Genomic DNA, 27,755 nt, shown 5'->3' on the forward strand with positions numbered 1-27,755 from the left:
TTAAACAAAATGAGTGAACGTGCACAAATTTACCCATGTGAATTTCAGTTTAGGACTCCCATTACATAAGTAATTTGTTTCAGTACTTCACTCTATAGTATAATGGGAAATTTAAAAACTAAAATTCTGTTTTGCGTGAAATCGTGTAATTCAAGAGACTTTGAATGTGTGTCTGAGCTTAAATTGTGTACTTGAAACATAATTAACATTGCAACGCCTTGGTCCAAAATGAGTTTCCTTAAGAAGTGACCAACTTTTATTTTTTAATAGCGTATGGGTATCAACTGATAATCAAGATATTGAATCAGTGGCCAGGAAATTTGGAGCACAGGTGCACCGTAGAAGCCCAGAAGTATCAAAAGATACAACAAGCTCTTTGGATACGATCCTGGAATTCTTGGAATACCATAAAGGTACAGTAGTTCACAATATGCCCGACTAAAGGTTACTTGCAAGTTGTGATGCTGCAAACGTGGTGGTCATGCAATACATGCAATGTTCAAGCAGATGGCGAGTTTTGGAGCCTACCTTACATTGGAACTGAAGCCAGTTTGATGTGATTATAGATTGCAAAGCGTTTGAAAGCGGCTGTTTGACCCAACTGGTCTATGCTCATATTCCCAAAGCCTCCTCCAATCTCTTGAACCCTATTATCATAACTACCTACTCCTTTCTCCCTAAAGTAATTATCTTGCTTACAAATAAATGTTCCATCTGGTGGTAAGTTCCACACGCTGACCCATTGTCTAGTTGACAAACCTCTTTCTGAATTCCCAGTTGACCCTTGATGGTCTTCATGACAAGTAGAGGAACTTGTTCTCTACAACTAGAAAGAAGGATTGAAGAAAATTTGGAAGGGAATGGGACAGATGCTCAACAGATTCACTGATCACAGAAGTTGCTTTGGATGGCCTAACAGAAAAACTTACAGGCTGGCTGTCCTTTTTCTGAAAATCTCTGGGCAAACTGATTTTTGGATAAAGGATACTGTTGATTTCTGGGTCCATTATTGTGAATACTGCTTTGAAATGGTTTGTGCAAATTGTCAAGAACACTTGGAACACAGCCCATGGCTTCAATCAGCCGCACGCTGGGTGGAGGCTGAGAATCAAAAGGATATCGTGCTCAGACAAAGAGGCAAAGAATGTCTCTTATTCCTCTGTCTCCTTCTGTGGTGTTCAGTCAAGCTGGGAGCCTGCATCATTTTGAGACGCTGAAACGTCTACTCTATATTTTTTTTTGCTTAACTGCAGCCAATCCCGTCTGTCTCAGTAACTGGGGTTTGATCTTTGTTAATATGTACAACCGTAACAACATTTCCTAGATGCTCTCGCGCCCTTGTTTTCGCTCTGTTTTGCATCCACTATTCATGTCTGTCCAGGCCCTTTAGAATAAAACTTGCCTTAATCCAAACTGGTTGACAGTTTGACGCCTTTCTTTTGGAAAAACCTTGTTGCAGGGAGAAAACTTTGTTTTTAGATCTGTTCGGGTCCATTCAGGCTAAATGAAGTTTTATCTTTGCCCAGAAGGCCCAAATTCAACACGATTACAGGTCTGTTCGAGTCATTTCTGAGAAGTCCTTTTTTTTTTTTTTCAGGCCTGCATGAGGTCGTAGAAGGATGGGTTAGTAAATTTGCAGACGACACTAAGGTCGGTGGAGTTGTGGATAGTGACGAAGGATGCTGTAGGTTGCAGAGAGACATAGATAAGCTGCAGAGCTGGACTGAGAGGTGGCAAATAGAGTTTAATGTGGACAAGTGTGAGGTGATGCACTCTGGTAGGTGTAACCAGAAGGCAAAGTACTGGGCTAATGGTAAGATTCTTAGCAGTGTAGATGAGCAGAGAGATCTCGGTGTCCATGTACACAGATCCTTGTAAGTTGCCACCCAGGTTGACAGGTCTGTTAAGAAGGCATACAGTGTTTTAGCTTTTATTAATAGAGGGATCGAGTTCCGGAACCAAGCGGTTATGCTGCAGCTGTACAAAACTCTGGTGCGGCCGCACTTGGAGTATTGTGTACAGTTCTGGTCACTGCATTATAGGAAGGATGTGGAAGCTTTGGAAAGGGTGCAGAGGAGATTTACTAGGATGTTGCCTGGTATGGAGGGAAGGCCTTACGAGGAAAGGCTGAGGGACTTGAGGCTGCTTTCATTAGAGAGAAGGAGGTTGAGAGGTGACTTAATTGAAACATATCAAATAATCAGAGGGTTAGATAGGGTGGATAGGGAGAGCCTTTTTCCTAGGATGGTGACGGCGAGCATGAGGGGGCATAGCTTTAAATTGAGGGGTGAAAGATATAGGACAGATGTCAGAGGTAGTTTCTTTACTCAGAGTAGTAAGGGAATGGAACGCTTTGCCTGCAACGGTAGTAGATTCGCCAACTTTAGGTACATTTAAGTCGTCTTTGGACAAGCATATGGACGTACATGGAATAGCGTAGGTTATATGGGCTTGAGATCGGTATGACAGGTCGGCACAACATTGGGGGCCGAAGGGCCTGTACTGTGCTGTTATGTTCTATGTTCTTTTCAATTTATGGCATACAGATAAATGGTGCCTGACTGCATTGTTTTTTTGTATGTGTTGGTGTACTGCTGGCATTTGTTCCCCATCTCTAATTTCTCTTGAATTGAATGATTTGCTTGTCCGTTTCAGAGGGCATTTAAGAGGTAGCCACATTGCTGTGTGTTTGGACTCAAACGTAGGCCAGACAAGTACAGCAGATTGCATTCCCAAAGGGACATTGGTGAGGCAGGTGGGTTTTCACAACAGTGGACGGTGAGTTTAGTTTCACCAGTGATACAATTTCACCAAGTTTCAGCGTCTGTAATGGTGAGATTTGCACTCATGACTCCAAAATTTTTACCTAGACTTCCAGATTACTTGTTCATTTTTTTTTAATCACACTGACAGCACCTCCCTTTAGTTAACCTCCAATTTAAGCAACCTGTAGGCTACTTAACACCTTGTCGGTACACCTTGGTTTTCCCCTCATTGCCTTCTTTCTTGCTTTTTCTAAAATGACTGCTTGTCTCTCTGGCTTCAGGTCTGATGAACGGAGTACACTTTATCCAGTCTGTGACGGATAGCTTTGTATGTTAGTTGTTCATCTTAAAAGACTTTAAGCAAAGAGGGTTCTTGAGGTACGATAGTCATGTCGCTACCTCTGGGCCATGCCACCAAAGTTCAAGTCCCAACTGTTCCAGAGGTGTGTAATATCTCCGAACAGGTTGTTCACAAAATATCTAGAAATAGGAATAAAAGGTATGCTGAAATTTTTGTGCCATTATGATTTTGTAAAGGGTGTAATCTGCAGTACTATTCTGTAAGAAATGTTTTAATAGTGGCCTGTAAAAGAATCCAAATCCTATCCTCCCACAGTAATTAAAATGGAAGTGATAAAACATTGATGCAAATAATGAGTGATAATGGGAACTGCAGATGCTGGAGAATCCAAGATAATAAAATGTGAGGCTGAATGAACACAGCAGGCCAAGCAGCATCTCAGGAGCACAAAAGCTGACATTTCGGGCCTAGACCCTTCATCAGAGAGGGGGATGGGGTGAGGGTTCTGGAATAAATAGGGAGAGAGGGGGAGGCGGACCGAAGATGGAGAGAAAAGAAGATAGGTAGGGAGGGGATAGGTCAGTCCAGGGAAGACGGACAGGTCAAGGAGGTGGGATGAGGTTAGTAGGTAGGAGATGGGGGTGCGGCTTGGGGTGGGAGGAAGGGATGGGTGAGAGGCAGAACAGGTTGGGGAAGCAGAGACAGGTTGGACTGGTTTTGGGATGCAGTGGGTGGAGGGGAAGAGCTGGGCTGGTTGTGTGGTCTCCGTGACTCCCTTGTTCGCTCCACACTGCCCTCCAACCCCAACACACCCGGCACCTTCCCCTGCAACCGCAGGAAATGCTACACTTGCCCCCACACCTCGTCCCTCACCCCCATCCCAGGCCCCAAGATGACATTCCACATTAAGCAGAGGTTCACCTGCACATCTGCCAATGTGGTATACTGCATCCACTGTACCCGGCATGGCTCCCTCTACATTGGGGAAACCAAGTGGAGGCTTGGGGACCGCTTTGCAGAACACCTCCGCTCGGTTCGCAATAAACAACTGCACCTCCCAGTCGCAAACCATTTCCACTCCCCCTCCCATTCTTTAGATGACATGTGCATCATGGGCCTCCTGCACTGCCACAATGATGCCGCCCGAAGGTTGCAGGAACAGCAACTCCTATTCCGCTTGGGAACCCTGCAGCCTAATGGTATCAATGTGGACTTCTCGAGCTTCAAAATCTCCCCTTCCCCCACCGCATCCTTAAACCAGCCCAGTTCGCCCCCTCCCCCCACTGCACCACACAACCAGCCCAGCTCTTCCCCTCTGCCCACTGCATCCCAAAACCAGTCCAACCTGTCTCTGCCTCCCTAACCTGTTCTTCCTCCCACCCATTCCCTTCCTCCCACCCCAAGCCGCACCCCCATCTCCTACCTACTGACCTCATCCCACCTCCTTGACCTGTCCGTCTTCCCTGGACTGACCTATCCCCTCCCTACCTCCCCACCTATACGCTCTCCACCTATCTTCTTTTCTCTCCATCTTCGGTCCGCCTCCCCCTCTCTCCCTATTTATTCTAGAACCCTCACCCCATCCCCCTCTCTGATGGGTCTAGGCCCGAAATGTCAGCTTTTGTGCTCCTGAGATGCTGCTTGGCCTGCTGTGTTCATCCAGCCTCACATGTTATTATCTTGGATGCAAATAATGAGCCGATTTTTATTTTTCTAAACCAATAGAAGGAATATTAAATCTTGAATCTAAATGCAGTTACTTGTAACTTATTTAGCTGATGTTTTCATTTAGCCTGATGCTGCTTTGTTTTGAATGTTTTACTGCTAGTAAGCCAGAAAACATGTTCTCTGAATAACTGTCTGCTTCCATCTTTGACTGCAAAGCACTTTCCACAGCCATCAATGTCCGTCTGTAACTCTCTGCACAATGCCTTGATTATATTATTCTGTGTATGCAGAACTAATAAAGATCATAATCATTCTTGTATTAATTTCACTGACAGAAGTAGAAGTGGTGGGCCATCTACAGTGCACATCCCCCTGTCTCCATCCAAACCATCTGAAGGATGTGGTGAAGATGTTGAGGGAGGAGCAATATGAATCTGTCTTTTCTGTTGTAAGACGCCATCATTTTCGCTGGAAGGAGGTTTCTGAAGGTAGACCACAACTATAATGTACAGATTTCACTTAAGATATGGATACAATAGCCTCAGTTTTTCAGTCAAATGTTTTGTTGTTGGTTATAGCCCACTTAAATTGAAATAGTGCAGATTTGAAAACACACGCTTGTTAGTTGTGAAAGGGAGATGGGTGTTTCTTGCTAACTCTTCTCTGAAGTATGAGTGATTCAAATCAGCAGTTTGTCCGTTTCACGAAAGTGCCTGGCTGTTGAATTAGTTCAGTGGTACAGGGGTCATGGACTAATATCTCCATGACAGGGTGGCTGTATTTACATCAGGTATCGTTGGTGGATCTGGGAATTAAAGCAACTTGTTTGACTCTAATTCCCAATGCTTTTATATAAGTAATTTTAAGGCTTGGCTGTGGTTGTGGCGGACTGGATGGGAGGGAGTGGGGAGGGGACATGTATAGGATAGGGTGAGGTGGGAACGCTAGTATTGAGGAGTTTGGCAGGAACTGATAAAAATGTTTGAGAATTATTTCAACTCTGGAATCATAGATTTTAAGAAAAATAGGTAGCATGGGGCTGTTTCCTGTACAACAGACAGACAAATAACCTGGTAAAGATCATAAAGGGGTTTGACAGGATAGATGTGGAAACAATGTTTTCTGTTCTGAGCAAGGATTGAACTAGAGCACAAATTTTAAGGAAGAATTCAGAAAAGCCCTTTACCCAGGGTATGTGGAAATTGTTATCACAGAAATAATTTGAGGTGAATTGCATAGGTGACATCCAAGAGATGCTAGATGAACAGATGAGGAGTGAGAAATAGGAAAGGTATCAATGGATATGGGCTTGGTGTGAAAATAATATTAATCTAGAAGATTGTCGCAATCTAGTAGAATGGTGAAGCAGGCTAAATAAGCTAATTGTGCTCTCTTGTGTTCTTCAAAGGATATGTTGTTCGGATTAGAAGTAGAGGCACTTGGAGGAGACTGTAGATTAAACACCTTTGGAGGAGTTTTCCCAACAATAGAAGCAAGTTCTGGTGAACGTGGGCAAGAAATTTCTCAGAATTTGACATGGAGTGGGATCCCTTGGCACCTAGTGTCTGAAATCTGTTTCTTGGCTGGAAAGGAAGTGTAAACCAAAGACCCAGTGGGGATGGGTGCTGAATTAGAGCTTTTAAATTGGTGCATTTGGGGCAGGTGGGATAGTGTAACATTACAATTTTTTGGGGGGGTGCAGGGGCAGAGGTAGAAGCAAAGAATAGGGATCCAAATTTTTAATGAATAAAAAAGCCAGACACTGAGGTGCTGGAGGCCTTTAAGACCCACTTGAACCCTCAAAAATGGCATTTTAAAGTGCAGTATGTTTAACACTAGAGCTAAAGGAGAGGGGGAAAATGTTGATCAGTACTTGAGTGCACGGAGACATCTAGCTGAAATTTGAGTGTTTAGGAACTGAAGGATAGTCTCCTCACCATCACTTACCATTCTTCCTTGGCGACCTGACAGCAGCGATAGCCATATAATGCCCTATAGAATAGCTCAGTCATCCTGGCATCCCTCGCACTGGGCAGCAGTGACCCTCCGTTTGCAAGTGAAGGTAATTGGAAAATTCACGTCACGACCCCATCATCTTCACCCCATTCCCCCATCAAATCAAGTACAGATTAACTTTGGGATCATCAAAGTCATTTGGAAAGCTCTTTTGGTGAAGTCGTAGTTTTCCTATCTCTGAGCCAGGAGACCTGGATTCAAATCCTACCTGTCTCGGACACACGTAATAACACTGCTGAACAAGTTGATTAGAAAATATCGCAAGAGTCAATTCGATTTGGTACAAATGTGTTCAAGGCACTAGTTAGGGATGTGGACCTGCTAAAGACATGGAAGAAGATTTGTGACAAACCGCCAAGCTACTCCCAGACTGCTCTTTTAACCAAAAAAACCTAATAGATTCAGAAATAGAAACAGGGATGAATGAAAAGGATCAAAGCGAAACTGCAGAAATCTAAATTTGACAAAGCTGCCAAGCTAGAACTGACCATTGAAGAGCTGGCCAGAATGCAAACATTTCAAGCATTGAAGAAAAGTCAGCCCCTGCAGCAGTTTGGAATCAGTGTAAACTGGTTGTTGAGTTAGTTAACTAGATCTTTTGTCACAACTGCAGACATTTACATGTGGCTGGACAACCAACTTCTTAGACAGCTGATGAAGCAGATTAAGTATTCCTAACTCGGGAACTGAACTGCCATTAGTCCCAGAGCTTGGTCATTGCCCAACAAAATGCAACATTGCTCCAGTAACAAAAATCCCCAAAGATGTCATCTCACCACTGGAGCCATCAGCCACCAGATGAATGGCCCACAACAATTTGTGCATCTATTATTAGAAGTCCTGAACGTTTGCAAGGTTGTAGGCTGTACATCTCTATAGGGATAGACTGAATTGGAACAGACTAAAAAGAACAAATAAGTTCTAAATAACTTTGAGATGATAGACTTCTTTTTAACAAAAAGAGGTGTGTGAATATATTCTTTGCACACTGTGGCTGGTCACCATTGTAGTGGTTCTTTCTTTATGTACATGAAGGTTTTAAGCAGTAGCCAGGTTACTGGTAACAAACACTCTCGTCCACTCTCACCTGACTTTGGCTTCTAATTTCTCCTGACACTAGTGTCCCTGATCAGTACCCTGAACTTGATCTGCTTTGCCAGCCCTGATTTTCATGAGTTCTGGGCACTGCCCTTTCAAGAGACAGACCGTTTTTCAAGTTTCCATGTTGCCCAAACTCAAACCAGGCCCCAGTCTCTGCGTCAGAATGCATATTTTAAAAGGGTTTTAAACCAGTAAGAGTTTGGGGCTCAGATGAGATATTTGAAACACTAGGGAAGAAGCAGAAACCCTGTTTGAAAGGCTATGGTGCAGTAGCTGTCATAGTTTTGATATAAACAACAAGGAAACTAGAAAGAAGGAAGATTACTTCTATTGGTGAGACAATTTATGGGGATATTAAAAGAACAACATTTTAGTAAACACCTAAACTGAAGTTGTGAACTGCTAAACATCCCATGATCTGCACTGTTAAGGGAACACATGAGATAGTGCAACCAACATCTCAGTAATTGATTTTAATTCAGATATTAACGCGACTTAATTTTTGGCTGAAGTAAGTGTCTTCTTTACTTGTAGATATTTAAGCTGTGGTGTCTGTACCAATAGTGTGTTTAAGTAATCTAATTCAGGGATGGGCTACCAGTTTTAAAAAGATATAAAAGTAACTTATAATATTCACTGGCAAGCTGATAGGATTGGGTGCAAAGATCGCTTCATAGAGAGTATACTGTTGAAGTCAGTGCAAGGTAATAGAAGTATAAAATGCTGGAAATACTCAGCAGATCACATGGCATCTTGAGACACGAACAGTGTTAAGTTTCAGGGTGATGCGCTGCCATCCAGAGTGCAAAGATTTTAAGCAACTAAGGAGTTGGGGAAAGTAGTGAAGGAATAGAATATCACAAGGAAGATCTGGCAAGAGGTGGAAGGCAAAAAGGATGACAATGCATGGAAAATGCAGTGATGATGGGACAATGACCAAAAGGCAGAGTCTGGAGGAGCTGTGAAAATGATGACAACAGAATCCATGCCAGCTCCTGACGCTTGAAATAAGGTTGACAGTACTTGTCAGAAATTTTTGAACTTGAGCCTGCAGGGCTGCAAATGTCTAATTGAAAGTTGAAACTGTTTCTGCAGCTTCTGCTGCTGCAGAGTGTCGGAGACCCAGGTTCGATTCCAGCCTCAGATGACTGTCTGTCTGTGTGGAGTTTACACGTTCTCCCCGTGTCTGCGTGGGTTTCCTTCGAGTGGTCTGATTTCCACCCACAGTACAAAGATGTGCAGGTTAGGTGGATTGGCTGTGCTAAATCACCTGTAGTATACAGGGATGTGCAGGACAGGTGGAAAATGCAAGGTTATAAGGAGAGGGTAGAGAGGTGGGTTTTGGTGGGATGCTGTTCAGAGCGTCGGTGTAGACTTTATTGGCCGAATAGCCTGTTTCTGCACTGTAAGATTCTATGACTCTGGCATGTTGGTCAAATCAACTATGGGAGTTAGTGGACTAAGTAAATACCAGTCGACACCCCATACCTAGAACTGAAGGTAGAGAAATTGAGATAGGGAGAGGAGAAGACAAATGGGCTATACAAATTAGACAGAAGAAAAATGAAGTGAAATCTCAGTCAGGACAAGAGCAGAAAGTGGGACCAATGTAATTATCACTCTCTCTTGATTTTTTTTTAAAAGAAAGAAATGGAGGTAGAGATAGTAGGAACTACAGATGCTAGAGAATCTGAGATAACAGGGTGTGGCTGGATGAACATAGTAGCCCAAGCTGCATCAGAGGAGCAGGAAGGCTGACGTCAGCATTTCTGATGAAGGGTCTAGGCCCGAAACGTCAGCCTTCCTGCTCCTCTGATGCTGCTTGGCCTGCTGTGTTCATCCAGCTCTACACCTTGTTATTCTAAGAAATGAAGGCATGTGATTCAGGATAAAACCAAGTAAGTTTCAGTATTTCTGTCAAACTTACAAGGATTCCAATAGCCACAGCTTTATTTAGGAGGAAATAAGTCAAAGGTGATGTCGGTTGATTTGGTTTCTCTTTGTGCTCTTTTGCAATAGGGGAGGTCACCCAGCCTTTGAATCTGAATCCAGCTAAAAGGCCCCGAAGGCAAGATTGGAAAGGAGAGCTCTGTGAAAATGGATCATTCTACTTTGCCACTACACAGTTAGTTAACACCAGATGTCTCCAGGTAAATGACTGGTATAACTGTGAGAGGAAATCAATAGGCTTGCATGTAAATTGATATATTTTCTTTTCTCCAGTCCATTGTATAGAAATTGGCATCTTCCAAATGCAGGCTGGAGGGCATAGAGATGGAAACCTGTAAACACCGGCTGCTGAACCTCTTATAGTTACCCCAGGGTTTAGTTACAGGGGGAACAGGTGTAAGCAGGCCAACCAATCAGACCCACTCTGACCTTCAACATGCCCATGGCTGATCTTGCATCTCAATGCCAAACTCCTGCCCTCTCCCTATACCCCTTGATGTCTTTAGGCTCTAGAAATCTATTACTTTGTGAAACGTTCTCAAGTATTTTTGCCACCACACCCTTTTGTGGTCATGAGTACACAGGTTCGTCACTCTCTGTGAGCGAATAAATCTCTCCTCATCTCAGGCCGACGTGACCTACCGCACATGCTATGACAGTGACCTGTTGTTTTGGACCTCCCAGCCCGGGGAAGCGCTGTTCCTACATGCAGTGTATCCAGCCCTGATAGAATTTCATGTTTCAGTGAGATCTCCACTCATTCTTCTAAACATCAGTGATTCCAAGTCCAAATGACCCAATCTCTCTCACAGCAAACATGCCATCCCAAGAATCAGTCTGATTGATCCTTTCTACACTTCCTCTATAATAAATATATATTTTCTTAGGTAATGAGTCCACAACATCATATCCTTCAAGTGTGGTTTCACCGTGGCCCTACACAGCTACAGTAAGACATCTGTGCTCCTGTACTCAAACCCCTTGCAATGAAGGCCTGCATACTTGCTTTCAGTGACCATTGTGTAAGATTAGCCACGTCCTTTGTACATCAGCATTTTCCCTATCTATTGCCATTCAACTAATATCATTTGGAGGTGCCATTGTTGGAGTGGAGTGGGCAAAGTCAGAAGTCATATGATACCAGATTGTAGCCCAACAGGTTTGTTTAAAGTTGCAAGCTTTCAGTGCTTCACCTGACAAAGGAGCAGCACTCCTAAAGCTTGTGATTTTCTCTCATACTCACTTTTTCCCTTCTTAATCAACCTCTCCTCTGAATTCTAAACTGTGGCCAGTTCTCAGGCTAACTACGTTCTCTCACAACATAGAACAGTACAGGCCCTTTGGCCCACAATGTTGTGCCGACCTATTGTCCTACTAAGATCAATCTACCCTGCATATCCTACGTTTTGCTCCCCCGGATCTAATACTGTCCTCCTTTTATGTTGTTAAACCAGTTGTACCACACTTCCTGTTCTGCTTTTTCGCTCAAAAGAAACATGACTGCTGCAATGCATGCATTTGCTCCTTAAATATTATCTTAAATATTATCAATTGTGTATCTGCTTTCATGCTTTTATAGCTAAGTTAATTCTGTCACAGTGAACTTGTTCCTCCATAATTTTGTAGATTCTTTTGTTTAGATTTAGAGCCCTGTTTTCAGGTTGGACTATACTTTTTATTCCGTGAAGAATTCTTATCTTTTTCTAAAAAAAAATCTTGCAGCAAAATTAAGTAACATCTTCACATGCATGAGACCAAACTTAAGATAGCCTGTTCCTAAATTAGTTCCTCAATGTACTGTTCTAGTAAAATTTATGCCTGTAAGACTAGGGAGCAAGAACAGGCCATTCAGCCCATTGTATTTGCTCTGCTGTTTGCTGATCTGATGATCCTCCACTTTCTTGGCTTTTCCCCATAACCCTTGATTCCCTCAACAGTTTAAAAACTGGTCTACCTCAGCCTTGAGTGTGTTTAATGATCCAGCCTTGCCAGTCCTCTGCAGTAAAAATTACACAGATTCACTATCCTCCTCATCTTTGTCTAAAATGGACAATTCCTTATTCTAAGATGATACCCTCTTGTGCTACACTCTCTCATAAGGGGTAACAACATCTTTGAATCAACCCTGTCAGGTCCCCTAGGGATCTTGGATGTTTCAATAAGGTTGACTCTCGTTGTTATAAATTCTAGAGAATACAGGCCATACCTACTCAACCTCCCTTCATTAGACAGACCCTCACTATCTGGTAGCAACTCAGTGAAACTTCTCTGAACTGCCTCCACTGTCAGTATTTCTTTCCTTATACAAGGGGCACAAAACTGAAACATCCCTACTATTTTATGTATTTCCATCTGGATCGTTCATGTTCTTTTTAAGGAAGGAAAATTGGTGTCCTTACCTTGTCTGGCCTACATATGATACCAGACGCGTGACAATATGGTTGTCTCTTAACTGCCTTCTCAAATGGCCTAGAAAACCACCCAGTTGTATCAACCATGAGAAAGACAAAGCTATGAGCCATGGATGGACCATATGGCATCAACCTAGGCACTGGAAATGATAACAGGCAGCAACAGTCCTGTCGACCCTGCCGAGTCCGCCGTACAAACATTTGGGAGCTGGTACCCAAACTGGGAGAGCTGTCCTACGGACTAGACACACAACGGCCTGACGTAATCATATTCACGGAATTGTACCTTAGAGGCAATGTTCCAGGCACCACCATCACCAATCCTGCTCATACTGTATCCCGCTGGCAGGACACGCTCAGCAGAGCTGGTGGCAAAGGGTTGGGAAGGAATTGTTGTGGGCATCCTCCGCATTGGCATCTCATGATATCCAGTCAGATATGGGTAAGGAAACCTGCTGATTGCCACACACCATCTACCCTTGGCTGATGAATTAGCGCTCCTCTATGTTGACAAACTTGGCAGAAGCATTGAGTTTGTCAAGGATTCAGAATCTACTCTGGGTGGGGGATTTCAATGCCCACTGCTAAGAACGTCTCTGCAACAGGACTGCAGATCAAGTTGGTTGAGTCCTCAAGGACGTAAACTGGGTCTGCAGCAGTTGTTGAGAGAATCGACAAGAGGGCAAAACATATTTGACCCCCTCCTCACCCATCTGCTGTTAAAGCATCTGTCCATGACACATCGGTAAGAGTAACCACCGTACAGTGCTTGTGGAGATGAAGTCCTGCCTTCGTGGTGATTATACCTCCATCGTGTTGAGTTGGGGCCATCACTATGCTAAAGGAAATAAACTTTGGACTAGTGACTTGACTGGACATGCATGAGGTGCTGTGGGTCATCAATAGCACCAGAATTGTACTTCAGCACAGTTTTTAACCTCCTAGCTCAGCATAGGCCTAGTCAATCATGACTGTCGAGCCAGGGGATCAATCCTGGTTCAATGAAAAGTACAGGAGGGAGTGGGTGATCTATCTCAATCTTTTCCCAAAATCCTGGGCATCACCAGTTTTAAGCTCATTCAGTTCACTCCATGTGACATCAAGGAACAATTGAAGACACTGGATACTGCAAATGCTATATGCCCTGACAACATTCTGGCAATAGCACAGGCGACTTGTGCTCCAGAACTTGCTAATTCCCTAGCCAAGCAGTTCCAATGCAGTTACAACACCGGCATCTACCCATCACTGTGGAAAATTGCCCAGTCATGGGCTGTACTCAAAGCAGGACAAATCCAACCTGGCCAATTACTGCCCTATTAGCTGATCACCAATAAAGTGGATGGTGTTGTCAGCAGTGCTATCGAGCAACACCTGCTCAGTGACGCCCAGTTTGGGTTTCATCAGGGCCACCCTGCTGCTTACCTCATTATAGCCTTGGTTCATATGTAGATAAAAGAGCTGAATTCCAGGCACGAGGTCCCTTGACATCACGGCCGCATTTGACCAAATGTGGCATCGAAGTTTGAGAAAATTGAAGTCAATGGGAAGGTGGCTTAATCTGTCCAGTGGTCATACAACCATAGAAAGGTGATTGTGGTTGTTGGATGTCAGTCAACTCAGCTCCAGGACACATCTGCAGGAGTTCCTCTAGGTAGTGTCCTAGGCCCAACCATCTTCAGCTGTTACATCAACGACCTTCCCTCCATCAAAAGGTCAGAAGTGGGCATGTTCACTGGTGACTGGAAAGTGTTGCCGATCACAATTCCTCACATAGTGAAACAGTCCATGTTCAAAAGCAGCAAGACCTGGACAAAACTGGCAAGTCCCATTCATGCCACACAACTGCCAGGTACTTCCCATTTGCCTAGGTCGGTGCAGTTCCAAGAAGCTTGACGTTATCCGGGATAGAGCAGCCCGCTTGATTGGCAGCACATCCATAAATATACACCACTAACGCTCAGCAGCAATGTGTATCACCTACAAGATGCACTGCAGAAATTCACCAAAGATCCTTAGACAGCACCTTCAAAACCCATAACCACATCTAACTAGGACAAGGACAGCAGATACGTGAGAAAGCTACCATTGCAAGTTTCCCTCCAGGCTATTCATCGTTCTGACTTGAAAACATATTGGTGTTCCTTCAGTGTCGCTGAGTCAAAAATCCTATAATTCCCTCTTTCTCAGTATCATGGGTCAGCTTATAGCACATGGACTGCAGTGGTTCAAGCAAACAGCTCGCCACCTTCTCAGAGGACATGCAGGGACTGGCAATAAATGTTGGCCCCACATCCCATGAGTGAATTGAAATAAAAACTCCAAGCTTGTCAAACATGATTTTTCCATTCACAATTTAACGCTGACCATGGTCAATCAGAGTATTTTATCTAAATACCCCTTTATTGTCTAGCAGTTGGTAAAATGCTAGAATCTGATGTAAGAGTGATTGGTTCTTTCATAATCACTCGTGTGATAGGGATCATAGTGTCTTAGAACAGGAAATAGACCCTTTGGTCCACCCAGGCCTGTAAGGAGAGCCCTCCACCTTCTACGCTCCAGTAAAACAGACTAAGCCTATCTAGCCTTTCTTTACAACTCAATCCCTTCATTCCTTCATTCACAGTAACATCCTGGTAAATATCTTCTGAACCCTCTCTAGCTTAATAATATCATTCTGTAACATTTTATTGCTTGTCCCTAGTTGCCCTTGAGAAGGTGCTGGTGAGCTATCTGTAGTTCCCTATCTTTTCCTTTGCTCATTTCTCAAGTAGTGGGGTGGCATTTGTAATCTTTCAATGTGTAAGAATCATTTAGGTGCTGTTCCAAGAAGCTGATTCCAAATGCAAATGTTTATTTCTACAAAAAGGCAGCTTGGGATGTTTTAATATTTTTTTTACAAACAACTCTCAAAGGTGTTTTTTCTAAATGTTAGTCATGATAGACTGGAGGTGGCTTACTATCACCTATTGTGTGGGTCCCGGTGATGCCCAACAGCAGTATAGAGGTAGACTTGGGACTTGCCTCCACACCCAACACAAACCCCCCCCCCCCACCCCGCGCCCCATTACAATCACAGCTTTAACTGCAACTAACTGTGGCCCTCAAATAACGCTGAGAAAGGGAATGACAGTAGGAAGTGGCATCTTTAATATTGTAATTTGAAACAGAAGGTTTGTCATCTTGTGTGATATTGCCACGACAAATTGATAGGACCCGCTATTAAAGTTGAGCTATGTTATTTGGAATTGACTGCAGCCATGGCATCTGCTAGCAAAACCCCATCCTTTCCATTTAATGTTAAATCCATCATCCACATAACGTTTAGATCGAGTTCATGTACCTGGTAGTCAAAGTATTTTAAGAAGCTCAACAAGAAGGAAGAACACCGTGGACACTTGCCTCTTCGTGGTGAGAGTTCTGTTCCCATATTTTTACATAAGGGGCAGAGCTGCAGTTATTCCAGAAAAAAAGCTGCAAATGCTCCTTAAGCCCTGAAAAAAGAATGACAGTGAAATCCCCTGCAGAAATCTCATAGCCTGAGATCCAAAACCACCTTGTGCAACATCTCCCAAGACTAAGACGTCCCTATCTCCTAAGTACGCATGCCCATCTGACTTAGAAGTAAATTGACATTTCTTCATTGTCACTGGGTCAAAATCTGGCAAGCAATATTATGGAAGATTCTTCTCTGTGCAGACTGCAGCTCCTCATTCTTCAGAGCAATTAGCAATGGACAATAAATACACATCCTGACAAATAAACAAGTGAAATCTGCACTAGCTGGGTTTGTAAGCTAACTTGTAAATGCAACAGGGCAAAGATCAGTGAACTATAAGATGACTGCTGTCTTTCTGGTTGAGGAAGCAGATTCTGATCCTTTTTCCATACACAACTATAGTGACAGAATGGAGGTGCACAAATTTGATAAATGATGCCCTGAAGAAGATTCTTCGGTATATCTGATCCAGTTAGTACTGCTTTCAAGAGGGGAACAACTACGCTTTCATTTTTAAGAAAATGACATACACAAATGAATTTTTTTCCCTATAAATAGTGAAGAAAGTGGCTAGCAGCTGTCTGTCTCACTCTTAGCTGAAATTCTTGGAAGAAACTAAGTGTCGATTTTCTTGTTTCGCTGTGTACAGTGTGACATTTTAACTTACAAATAGCTTGCAAAATAGTTTCCTTGCTTGAATCCCCAGAAATTTCTGCACATTCATAGTCCACATGCCATATCGTCAACAGATAACTCTGACCTTTCAGATACCAAGGTTTTGATGTAGTTCTTATAAGACTTTGAAAGTTTCAAATGGAAACTTTCAGTCGTAGTTGATAGACTGAAGATGGCACAGAGATGCTGATCAATTTGGCTACTCACTAATTCCCAGAGAGTGACTTCACTTACTGTAATTAAAGCAGCAAAACCTTGAAACTGGCTCACACTTGGCTCTCAGAAGCAACACCTGAATGGCAAGTTAACTTCTGTCAGACGTGAATATCCACTAACCAAGGCATTTTTAATTTTCTAATCTTTGAATTGTTGGATAACAACATTGCTTCTGGAAACAGACTGAGAAAGAAATAACAATATATTTTAATAAGCTTTACATGACAGTTGTATATCCCAATCATTTACAGCTAACACAGTACGCATGGCAAGGTTCTTTAAAGTAGCGACAGATTCAGTAATGACCAGATAATCTGTTCATGACATTCGATGAGGTCTAATATTATCCAGGATATTAGTGACAACTTCCCTGCTCTTAGAAGATTCTGCAGCACCGGTTCTAATTTCACCAGTGCGGATGCTCAGTTTTAACATCTCGCCGACAAGATTATGTGATCATTAATTTTATTGTGAGACCTTGCTATGTACAAATTCGCTGCTGTGCCTGCAGATATAAACAAATGACACTTCAAATGAACATTATTGGATGTAAAGTGCTTTGGAATCTCAACTTTCACTGTTTACATTGAGGACATTGAGCATTTTCTTCTGTGCGGTTATGTGACCCAGAAACTCTTAAAAACCATGACTTAGGAAACTTAGTTAAGAACTTAATTCAGTATTGTGGAAGGTGGTTCATTTATACTTGAGAAAGTTTTTATAATCCTATCCATGTGGACATTTACCGTCACTAATTGTTTTCTTACCTAGGGTGGTAAAGTAGCCTACTATGAAATGGAATCACAATACAGTGTTGATATCGATGTAGACATTGACTGGCCAATTGCTGAACAAAGAGTAAAGAGGTAACATACTAACTCACAGAATAAAAAAGCTGAAACTTCAAATATACAATCAACTGCAATACTCAAGTTTTTTTTTGAGTGATTTCATTGTCACGTGACAATCAGGTCCATATTTTTGTGATGTGTCTATATATAGGCATTCATTTTCCAACAAGAATTCTCTGTTTGCTCAACCATCCATTACAAAATTCTTCCATGCTGCAAGTGTATGGAATATCACCAAATAAGAGTCAGCCCCAAGAAAATTTCAGGATTGATTCAATAATGCCTTCTGTGACATTATAGTTTAAAGGTTTCTTCCTGAGATATACCTTAATTTTTTTGCATAATATATCACCTGTGCCTAATGTGACTAAATCAGGTAACTGTTTTCTGTGATAGTAGGAACTGACAATGCTGGAGAATCTGAGATAACATGGTGTAGGGCTGGATGAACGCAGCAGGCCAGGCAGTATCAGAGGAGCAGGAAAGCTGATGTTTCAGGTCTGGACTCTTCTTCAGAAATGGGGAAGGAGAAAGGGGACTCAAATAAATAGAGTGGTGGGAAGGCGATGATGGAAGGTGGGTAAAGGAGCAGATAAGTAGCGAGAAGACAGACAAGTCAAGGAGGCGGGGATGGAGCCAGTAAAGGTGAGTGTAAGTAGGGAGTTGGGGTGGGAGTTGGTCAATTGAGGGAAGATGGACAGGTCAAGGAGGCAGGGATGAGGGTGGTAGGTAGGAGGTGGGGCTGGGGGTTGGTCAGTGAGGTGGTTCCACTCCTGGAAATCCCAGAGGACCTCATTTCTCAAGGACCACAATTTCCCCTCCACAGTAGTTGAAAACGGCCTCTACTGCATCTCTCGTGTTTCCTGCAACTCCTCCATCACACCCCCTCCCCACAATAACAACAAAGACAGAAAACCCCTTGTCCTCATGTACCACCCCACCAACCTCCGGATCCAACGCATCATCCTCTGGCACTGCCGCCACCTACAATCTGACCCCACCACCAAGGACTTTATTCCCTCCCTACCCTTATCTGCCTTCTGGAGGGACTGCTCTCTCTCCGTGACTCCCTTGTCTGCTCCACACTCCCCACTAGCCCAACCGCTCCTGTCACTTTTCCCTGCAACCGCAAGAAGTGCTACACCTCACCCCTATCCCAGACCCCAAGAAAACCTTCCACATCAAACAGACGTTCACCTGCATGTCTGCTCATGTGATCTGTTGTACCCGATGTGGCTGCCTCTGCGTCAGGGAAACCAAGCAGAGGCTTGGAGACTGATTTGTGGAACACCTACACTCACTTCGTGACAAACGACAACACCTCCCAGTCGCAAACCACCTCAACTTCCCCACTCAACTCCTTGGACAACTTGTCCGTCCTGGGTCTCGTCCAGTGCCACAATGACACCACTTGAAGGTTGCAGGAACAGCATATCATATTTCGCTTGGGAACCCTGCAGCCCAATGGTCTCAATGTGGACTTCACAAGCTTCGAAATCTCCCCGCCCCCAACCGCATCCAAAAACCAGCCCAACTCGTCCCTGCCACCTTGACCTGTCCGTCTTTTCTTCCACCCATCCGCTCCTCCCACCTCACTGACCAAACCCCCACCCCCACCTCCTACCTACCAATCTCATCCATGCCTCCTTGACCTGCCCGTCTTCCCTCAACTGACCAACCCCCATCCCAACTCCCCACCTACACTCACCTTTACTGGCTACATCCCCGCCCCCCTTGACCTGTCTTCTCTCCACTAATCTGATCCTTTACCCATCTTCCATCATCGCCTCCCCTACCCCTCTCTATTTATTCCAGAGTCTCTTTCCCCTCCCCCATTTCTGAAGAAGGGTCCAGGCCCAAAACGTCAGCCTTCCTGCTCCTCTGATACTGCCTGGCCTGCTGTGTTCATCCAGCTCACACAGTGTTATCTCTGACCACTTTGCTATATCTGTTTCAGAATCTTTTGCTTCAACTAAATGTATGTTTTTTTACATGACTGTGTTACTTAATTTCCATCGTATTTATGTCTTGGGAGCTACGTTGATGTATAGGGCACGCAGTGATGACTTGACAGAACCACATCACTGTTCTACTCCATTTTCATAACTGCTAATGTCTGCCAGAACTCAGACTTTCTACGCACCCATCCTAAATGTCTTGGAATCTTCTGGCTGGAGAATACTGGAGGGGGGCCCTGGAAATTCACTTTGTTCCTGGACAAGATTCAAACTCACTGCGCTGACAGAGCTTCGTTCTCCATTTGTTCTGACGACTGAAGAGGAAGTATTCATTTGTTCTAGAGCATCAGGCTGTTTTAATAAAGGAAACCGTTTGTGACTTCCATTTTCAGTTTTGCAACAGACTCCTTGTTGGTCACCCATCCGACTGCGCTGTAATATGAGGTAATGATAGGAGTGGGCCATAGAGCTTCGTCTGTCAAATGACAGCTGATCTACCTCGACTCCAGTTTCCTGTCCTACTCTCACATCCTGTGACTCCCGTAGTGTCTGATTTATGTCTTGAGTCTCCTATGTAAAGGAATTTCTCCACCTCGTCATTCTAAACAGCAAAATTCTCAACTTTTGTGTCAATGAACCCCTAGTTCGCATCTTTCTCCTAAGGGGAAGTAATCTGAGTATCAACCTTACCAAGCCATTGGCTAAGTTCATCTGCCTCAGTGAGGATGCTTCCTTTTTTTAAACTTGAGCACTATTGTCCCATTCTGTTCAATCTCCGAAAACAATCCTTTCACTCCAGGGATCAATTTAGTGAAGCTTGGATTCCTCCCACAAAGGTTAATGTAAGTGATCAAAACTCTTGTGATCTCACCAAAATCCTTTTACAGCAGGACACTACAAAATGCAAGCAATAACGTCTAATACATGATTCACCTACCTTGTTATTTGTTGAGCCTTCATGTTAACTTAGTGATTTGTGCACAAGGACATTGAAATTCCTTTGCACCAATATTTACTCATCTCTTGCCTAAAGAATATTCTTTTCTATTCTCTGTACCACAGTGGTCATTTTACATGTTGTCACATTATATACTGCCTGCTACCTTCTTGTGGACTTATTAAATAGGGATGTATCACTTTGCTTTTTGTGCTTCTGTCAAAAGTTACTATTGCAGCAAGCTTCATCTTGTACCTCATCACAAACTTGCAGCCTCCCAGTCTTCTCTGGTTGCTGACTGAGTCTCCTACCCATTGCAACCTAACATCCTCCCTGTCTTCCCCACTCCCATTACGGCAACCTGTTTTCTCCCCCAATACTTTTACAGTCCCCCTGCACCCCTCATAGCCTAGCTCTCCCTGCTACTGCCATTCTCTGACTCCGCCCTGTCCCTGGAACATGTAGGTGGACTACCTTGGCTCAAAAGTGGCTCCCAGTCTTGACAAATAGATGGGTAGCTCCCAGCTTGGGTAGACATGTGCCCCTTCCATCCTGCCTAGCCACGCTGCTGTAGACATTTTTAAATCAGTAGGGGAATTGAGCGTTATGGGGATCAGAGAAAAAAAATTGAAGTTGAGCAAGATCAGATCAGCTGTGATCTCATCGAGTGGCAGAGACTTGATGGGCTCAATGGCCTACTTCTCTTCCATTGTCTTATGTTCTAACTGTTGCTCTATATTAGTTTTAGCTCTTGAACAAACCTCTATTATTAGTATATCTCGTACCCAGTTTCACACATTTGCTCATTTTCATTCTATTCTCTACCCAGTCAAGAGTAAAATTGTTCATTTTCTTTTCGTTGAATTCTCTGTTCCCTTGCTTTTCTAAGTCCACCAGCTCTTTAATTCCCTCCAAGGGTTCCTCCCTTTTGTTCTTCATCTCTGCACTGAATGTTTTATCTGTCCCACTTTCTGAAACTCCCTCTCGGAACAGAGTTCAAATCTTCACCAATTTTTTTCTCAGAGTGCCCAAAGCCTTCCAGAATTGGAGCTCCTTGTTCATTTTATTTTATTCTCCACAGCACCAGATAGAAAGGTATAATTGTCTAGTTCATGTGACTTGCATGAAATTATTCTGGAGGGTTTAAGTGCTTTCCAAGTTTTAAGAGAAAATAAAAATGTGCTACTATCTGATATCTCTGCTATGTCAAACATAATTGACCCACCCACTGCAACTCATGATCTATTCGTCTTGTTGCTAAACTGTGTTAATTTAAAAAAATCCTTTAATATGGTAAAGCATCTGAAGGAATTTCACAAGTCACTTTCAAAGATTGACAGTGAGCAAAAGAGAATGCTATTAAGAGAAGTGTGCAATCACTTGGTTAGAGAGGTTCATTCTGAGTGGAGTTTTAGTAGAGAAGAGAGAGGCAGAGAGACTTCTAGATGCTCAGGCAAGAAATAGATTTGAACCATGAATGTGGTAGACCCAACCAATGCAGTCTTGCTGCTCTTGGGCCACAACTCCGGCCTCCTCTCTGTATCCCTTGATTCTGAAAGATCAGGGGTCTATCCAGCCCAACCTTAAATGCATCCAAAATGAAGACTCCACAGTCTTCTGGGGAAAAGATAAGAAAGGAATTTCTCCCCATCTTGGACAAAATGATTGATACCTTGTCTTTAAACTGCCCCACGTCTTATGCTCCCTTCTATCACCTTAAAAATAATTGCAGTAATAAAGTATCTTTTAAAATAGTTTTAAAAGAAAAACGCCATGGTGTTTCACAAGCGTGGCAACAAACATCAGGCAAAGTCTCTCACCAATTATTCTATCAGCCCCTCTAAAACCCTATAGACTCACGGTGTCACACAGCATGGAAACAGACGCTTCGGTCCAACCAGTCCATGCCAAACATAATCCCAAACTCAACTAGTCCCACCTGCCTGCACTTGGCCCAAATCCCTCCACGTACTGACTTTTTTCTTATCCATGGACTTATCCAAATGCCTTTTAAATTCTGTAACTGTACCTGGATCCAACGCTTACTCTAGTAATTCATTCCACACGAACCAATCTCTGTTTAAAAAAATTCTCTCGTGTTATATTTTGAAATCTTTCTTCTATCACCTTAAAAATATAGTCCCTAGTCTTAAAATCCCCCACCCTAGGGAAAAGACATCTACCATTCACCTTATCTTAACCCCTCATGATTTTATAAACCTTTTTAAGATTATCCCTCAACATCCTAAGCTCCAGTGAAAGAAGTCCCACCCTAGCCAGCTTCACCTTGTAACTCAAAACCTCTATTTCCAGCAACATCTTGGTAAATCTATCCTTCCTAGAACAGGACGACCAGAACTGGACACAGTGCTCCAGAAGAGGCCTCACCAATATCCTGTCCAACCTCAACACACTGTCCCAATTCCTATACTCAAGAGTCTGACCAATGAAGGCAAGTGTTCTAAATGCCCTTTTCAACAATCTTATACAAAGAATTAATTACCTGAATCCCTAGGTCTCTGTTCTATAACACTACATTGTATAAGTCTTGCCTTTGTTTATTTTATCAAAATGTACTTTGTCTAAATTAAACTCCATCTGCCAATCTGCAGCCCTTTGGCCCAGTTGATCAAGATCTTGGGTATCTTGGATGAGCTCCTTCACTGTCCATTATACCACCAGTCTTGGTGTCACTCACAAAATTACTAACAATGCTTTCCATGTTTCATCCAAATCATTTACATAAATGGCAAACAAAAGAGGACCCAGCACTGATCTCTGTGGAACACTGCTGGCCACAGGCCTCCTGTGTGAAAAACAACCCAACACCATTAAGTTAATTTTATATCCAATTGGCAAGTTCACCCTGAATTCAACATGATTGAATTTTACTAATTAGCCAACGATGAGGAACCTGTCGAAGGCTTTAGCAAAGCACAAGTAGACAATGTCTCGCACTCTGCCGTCATCGGTCTGCTTGATTACCTCCTCAAAAGACTCAAACAAGCTTGTGGGACATGATTTCCCTCACACAAAATCATGCTGATTATCCTTAATCATTCCATGCCTCTGCAAACGCATACAAATCCTACATAATCACTTCCAACAACTTACCCACCACTGAAGTCAGACTCACAGGCCTATAGTTCACAGGCATATCCTTACAGCCCTTCTTAAATAAAAGCACAACATTAGCTACTCTCCAGTCATTGGCACCTCACCTGTTTTTATAGATGATGCAAATATTTCTGCAAGGGTCCCCGCAATTTGTATATAACAATCTTGTATATTTAAATCAGTTTGCTTCTCATTCTTCTAAATTCCAGAGAATATACGGCCTCTTTGTTCATCTTCTCATCATATAACAACCCTGTCATCCCACTAATTTAGTGAACTTTTGCTGTGTTACCATCCAGATGTAGTTCTACCAAAACTTCGCACAGTTGTAACTATACCTCTGATACTCCTAGTCCCTGGCGATAAAGAACAGCATACTACATGACTTCCTAATTTCTTTCTGTGTAGCCTGTGTGAGTAAAACCAAGCACACGGTCATTAACATTCCAGATAAAGAACAGAAAATTGTTCCTTTTATAAGGTTACGAGCCAGCAGATTGAGGTGAGATCAGCTTGATATCCTGGCATGGAGCAAATATTTAGGTAGAGGTTAATTATCAATCTCAAGTGACAGATTATCTGACTGATGAGTGTTTTAATGTTTCACGTGACTGTCCACACTGATCATTATGACGGTCATTGAGTTACGTATGGCACAGGAGGAAATCGTGTGGCCCCTGGGTCCGTGCTGGTGTTCTGCATTGCGATCTACTCGCCTGTTTCATCTGTGCAGTTTTCTTTCCTTCAAGTGCTCATCCAACTTTCTTTTGAACCCACCTGACTGTCTCTTTTCTCTTTCTGTTATAGGTATGGTTACTATGGCAAGATCGAGGAAGTTAAGCTCCTCGTTTGTAACCTGAATGAGCAACTTGTAAAATTCCTGAACTCAAGCACGGTGAATGCTTATTTGCCTGGTATTCCAGCACTTGAAACACTAAAGGGCAAAAAGCAGGTTTCGGTACGTGTACTGTTTTTTTGTAACTTTGTAAACTTACATTTTCCTATATCAATAACAGGCCCGACACTGAAAGCATTTTGTGGTTCTACTGGAAAGTGTTCTAACCAAAATGAATGTTGAGATATAACTTCAGAGTACAAAATGACCTTTGACTGCTGACATCCAAAAATCATCACGCTAATAAAGTATCTTTTAAAATAGTTTTAAAAGAAAAACCCCATGGTGCTTCACAAGCGTGGCAACAAACTTTAAGTACTTCATTAGGCTCAGTGTTACAAAGGGAGCACTCCAACAGTTCTTCAAGGAGGAAAGAAAGATAACATTTTGTTCTGTAATCCTGTGATGTAAAAAAACATTTCTAATCCTATTTTAAAGGAGTAATGATCGTAGAATTGTGTCTTTGAAAGAGTTACCCACTTCCCCATTCTTGCCTCCTCATTAGCTTATAGAAATCTTCCTCAGTTCGTGGGAGCTCAAATTTTGCAATTGCACCTCTCCCCGGAGAGATTTACCAAGTTAATGCCTATGTGTTAGAATGTGCAGACCCAATCCTAAATTGTACAGTGAGGGACATCATCGTGCAACTGCTGGGGTACTTTAGCAAGTTTACCTCATAATGTGAAGTGGCCCACGTTCTATCTAGGTCAACAACAATCTTGATCTAACAAAGCTCTTTCAAAGTTAAAGGTTAGGACTACTTTTAGAACTTCTCAACTGCAAAGGAAGACCCTGGCAGCTCTTTTTTTTATTTATCTATTAAGAGAAAACAACTGGTAAAGAGAATGTGGGATCCACAGAAGATGAATGCACTTGGGGAGCTAATGGACAATGGGGGGAATGGCAGAATTGTTACATGAGTGCCTTCACAGTGAAGGAAGAAAACAGGTTCTGGAGGTACCAGCAAACTTCAGAATCTATCAAGGAAAGGAATTTGGTAGATTGTTATCATTATAATATATTTTGTTCAACGACTGGAGAAAATGCTGTTGTGAATGCTAAATGAACTGAATTTGTCAATGCTTGATACTGATTGATAGATGTTTGCTGGGTAAGAATGCAGCGATTATGATTCAAAAGTAATTAAGTGGAGCCCTGGAATGTATTCGGCATGATCTGAATAAATGGCAAAATAGACTGAAGACTGAAATTGCTGCCTCTTATCTTTATTCCAAGCCACTTGTTGCAGAATGAGATTCTTTTACCAATCACCTTTATTTTTGTTTATCTGGTTTTAGAGATCATCACAGGTATGGTAGCTGGCATGGAACAATGAATACTGTGGCAGGTTTTGCTCTTTGAGGCCAGGGCTGCTAATGGAAACAATAGTATACAATAGAATGCTACAGAAAATGTTTCAGTGGAGGTGAAACCTGAAGTGTATCACCTAGTCTAGGTCTTAGCTGATCTGTTTGTTTCAGTAAAGCTTGTTCTTTACAAAGTTGTGAAACCCGTGACAAGGCCTCCACCACCTTAGCATTCAAAGTTTGGCGGGGGCTGATGGGAAAAATGTATAAAAGGCAGTTTTGATGTGTCACTTTTGGACCAGTAATAGATATTCAGTTTTGGTTTAGTGTAAACCTAACCAAACTCGACAATTGGCTGACCCTTACCTGTGATGTTTATACCAGCTGTGTCTGCCTGGCACTTATTCAGACAATCTGAGGTAGGTTTGCCAGTCAGATTGATTTATTTTATTGAGATTGCGTGTGACAGGAAAAATAACTGACTGCATTATAAATGGTATTTTCTAACAGATCTGTAATTTAATTGTTCTGTTCTTAACGATTGATATGATAGGCTTCTTCAGACAGTTATAGATTTTGTTATTCAGTAGTGGTGTTTTATTGATTTAGGATTCCTACCTCTACAAATCCATGCATCACACGCAGCAGAAGAGAGGTTCAACAATTTTCAATCCATTATTTGTAAGCCGAGGTGGTTTTTCCTGTGTGGAGGATGAAAGTGCTGTAGCACCTTGCCACAACAACGGGATATCCCAAAGAATTTTGTAGCCAAATTTTGAAAATGTGGCTATTGCAATTTAGAAAATTGTTAGCCAACACATGTATAGCAAGCTCACACAGACTGCAATGTGACACCAACCAGGTAATCTCCTTCAGGGGTTCAACGTTGGCTGATGGTCATTATTGACTGGGACTCCAGAGAGAGCTCCATTGGTCCTTTTGGAATTGTGCCTTAGGAACTTCTATATTCATTTTTGTAATGAGTAACTTGACATCCTTCTCATGGGATCGTGGAACCTTACTGCAGGGAACCTTTCAAGCCTGAGCCACTGTCTAGTTTTGTTTCCAGTAACCCCATTTATAAGTTCAATTATGCCATACAATGTTCTTCACTGCCTTGTCAATGTGCTGAGATCTGACCGGCCCCCAAGATTTATGACCATGCAACACTTAGTGCCTCTGCTCTCGCACCCACTCACCCCCTCCCCCTCCCCCAGCTCAAAATAGTTTGACATCTCACTCAAAAAGGAGTATCTCTGACCACGCAGCATTCTTTCATTATTGCACTGAATTCTGAGCTGGTCCGTGCACTGAAGTCTCTGGAGTAGAATTTGAACCAATAATCTTTTGTCTTGAAGACATAGATGCTAGTTGCTACTGTTGCGCCGTGGCTGCCAACATCTAAGCAGAAACTGATCAGTACCTGAACCATTATCCATATCTCAATGGTACTGATTTATTCGGATTGTTAATGATTAATTGTTAAATATCGATAAGCCTGCCTAAGCTTTCCCTTGTTGATTGGGTCATAGAGAATTTGGAAAGCTTACAAAGGTTTATTGAAAGACAAATTTCTACAAACAATCTGACTGCAAATAGAAACAAGGTAAGGACATTTTTCATCTAGTTATTGTAGTAATATTGATTTAATCCTCGGCTTTCATTGTATGCCAACATCTAAGCAGAAACTGATCAGTACCTGAACCATTATCCATACCTCAATGGTACTGATTTATTCGGATTGTTAATGATTAATTGTTAAATATCGATAAGCCTGCCTAAGCTTTCCCTTGTTGATTGGGTCATAGAGAATTTGGAAAGCTTACAAAGGTTTATTGAAAGACAAATTTCTACAAACAATCTGACTGCAAATAGAAACAAGGTAAGGACATTTTTCATCTAGTTATTGTAGTAATATTGATTTAATCCTCGGCTTTCATTGTATACTCCACAATTACTGGATTCAGAAGACGCGGGTTTCTTGGTTTTAAATGCTTCTGATCAGGTAGATCAGATATTCAGTAGCTGACCTGCTTGTTTCAGTAAAGATTGTTCTTTACAAAGTTGTGAAACCCGTGAAAAGGCCTC

At 42.6% G+C, this 27,755-nt stretch overlaps 1 protein-coding gene across 1 annotated transcript in view; it reads left to right on the forward strand.

Annotated features, from left to right (window-relative positions):
- The window catches only part of cmasa (cytidine monophosphate N-acetylneuraminic acid synthetase a), a 41,958-nt gene that overhangs the window by 8,832 nt on the left and 5,371 nt on the right, over positions 1-27,755 (forward strand). The window contains exons 2-6 of the mRNA XM_048554553.2: positions 271-413; positions 5,070-5,222; positions 9,871-10,001; positions 17,374-17,468; positions 24,273-24,423. Coding sequence (XP_048410510.1) covers positions 271-413; positions 5,070-5,222; positions 9,871-10,001; positions 17,374-17,468; positions 24,273-24,423 — 673 coding nt within the window. The remainder of the gene's footprint in view (positions 1-270; positions 414-5,069; positions 5,223-9,870; positions 10,002-17,373; positions 17,469-24,272; positions 24,424-27,755) is intronic.

Source organism: Stegostoma tigrinum, chromosome 25, assembly GCF_030684315.1.
Source record: "Stegostoma tigrinum isolate sSteTig4 chromosome 25, sSteTig4.hap1, whole genome shotgun sequence".
NCBI classification, from domain to species: Eukaryota; Metazoa; Chordata; class Chondrichthyes; order Orectolobiformes; family Stegostomatidae; genus Stegostoma; species Stegostoma tigrinum.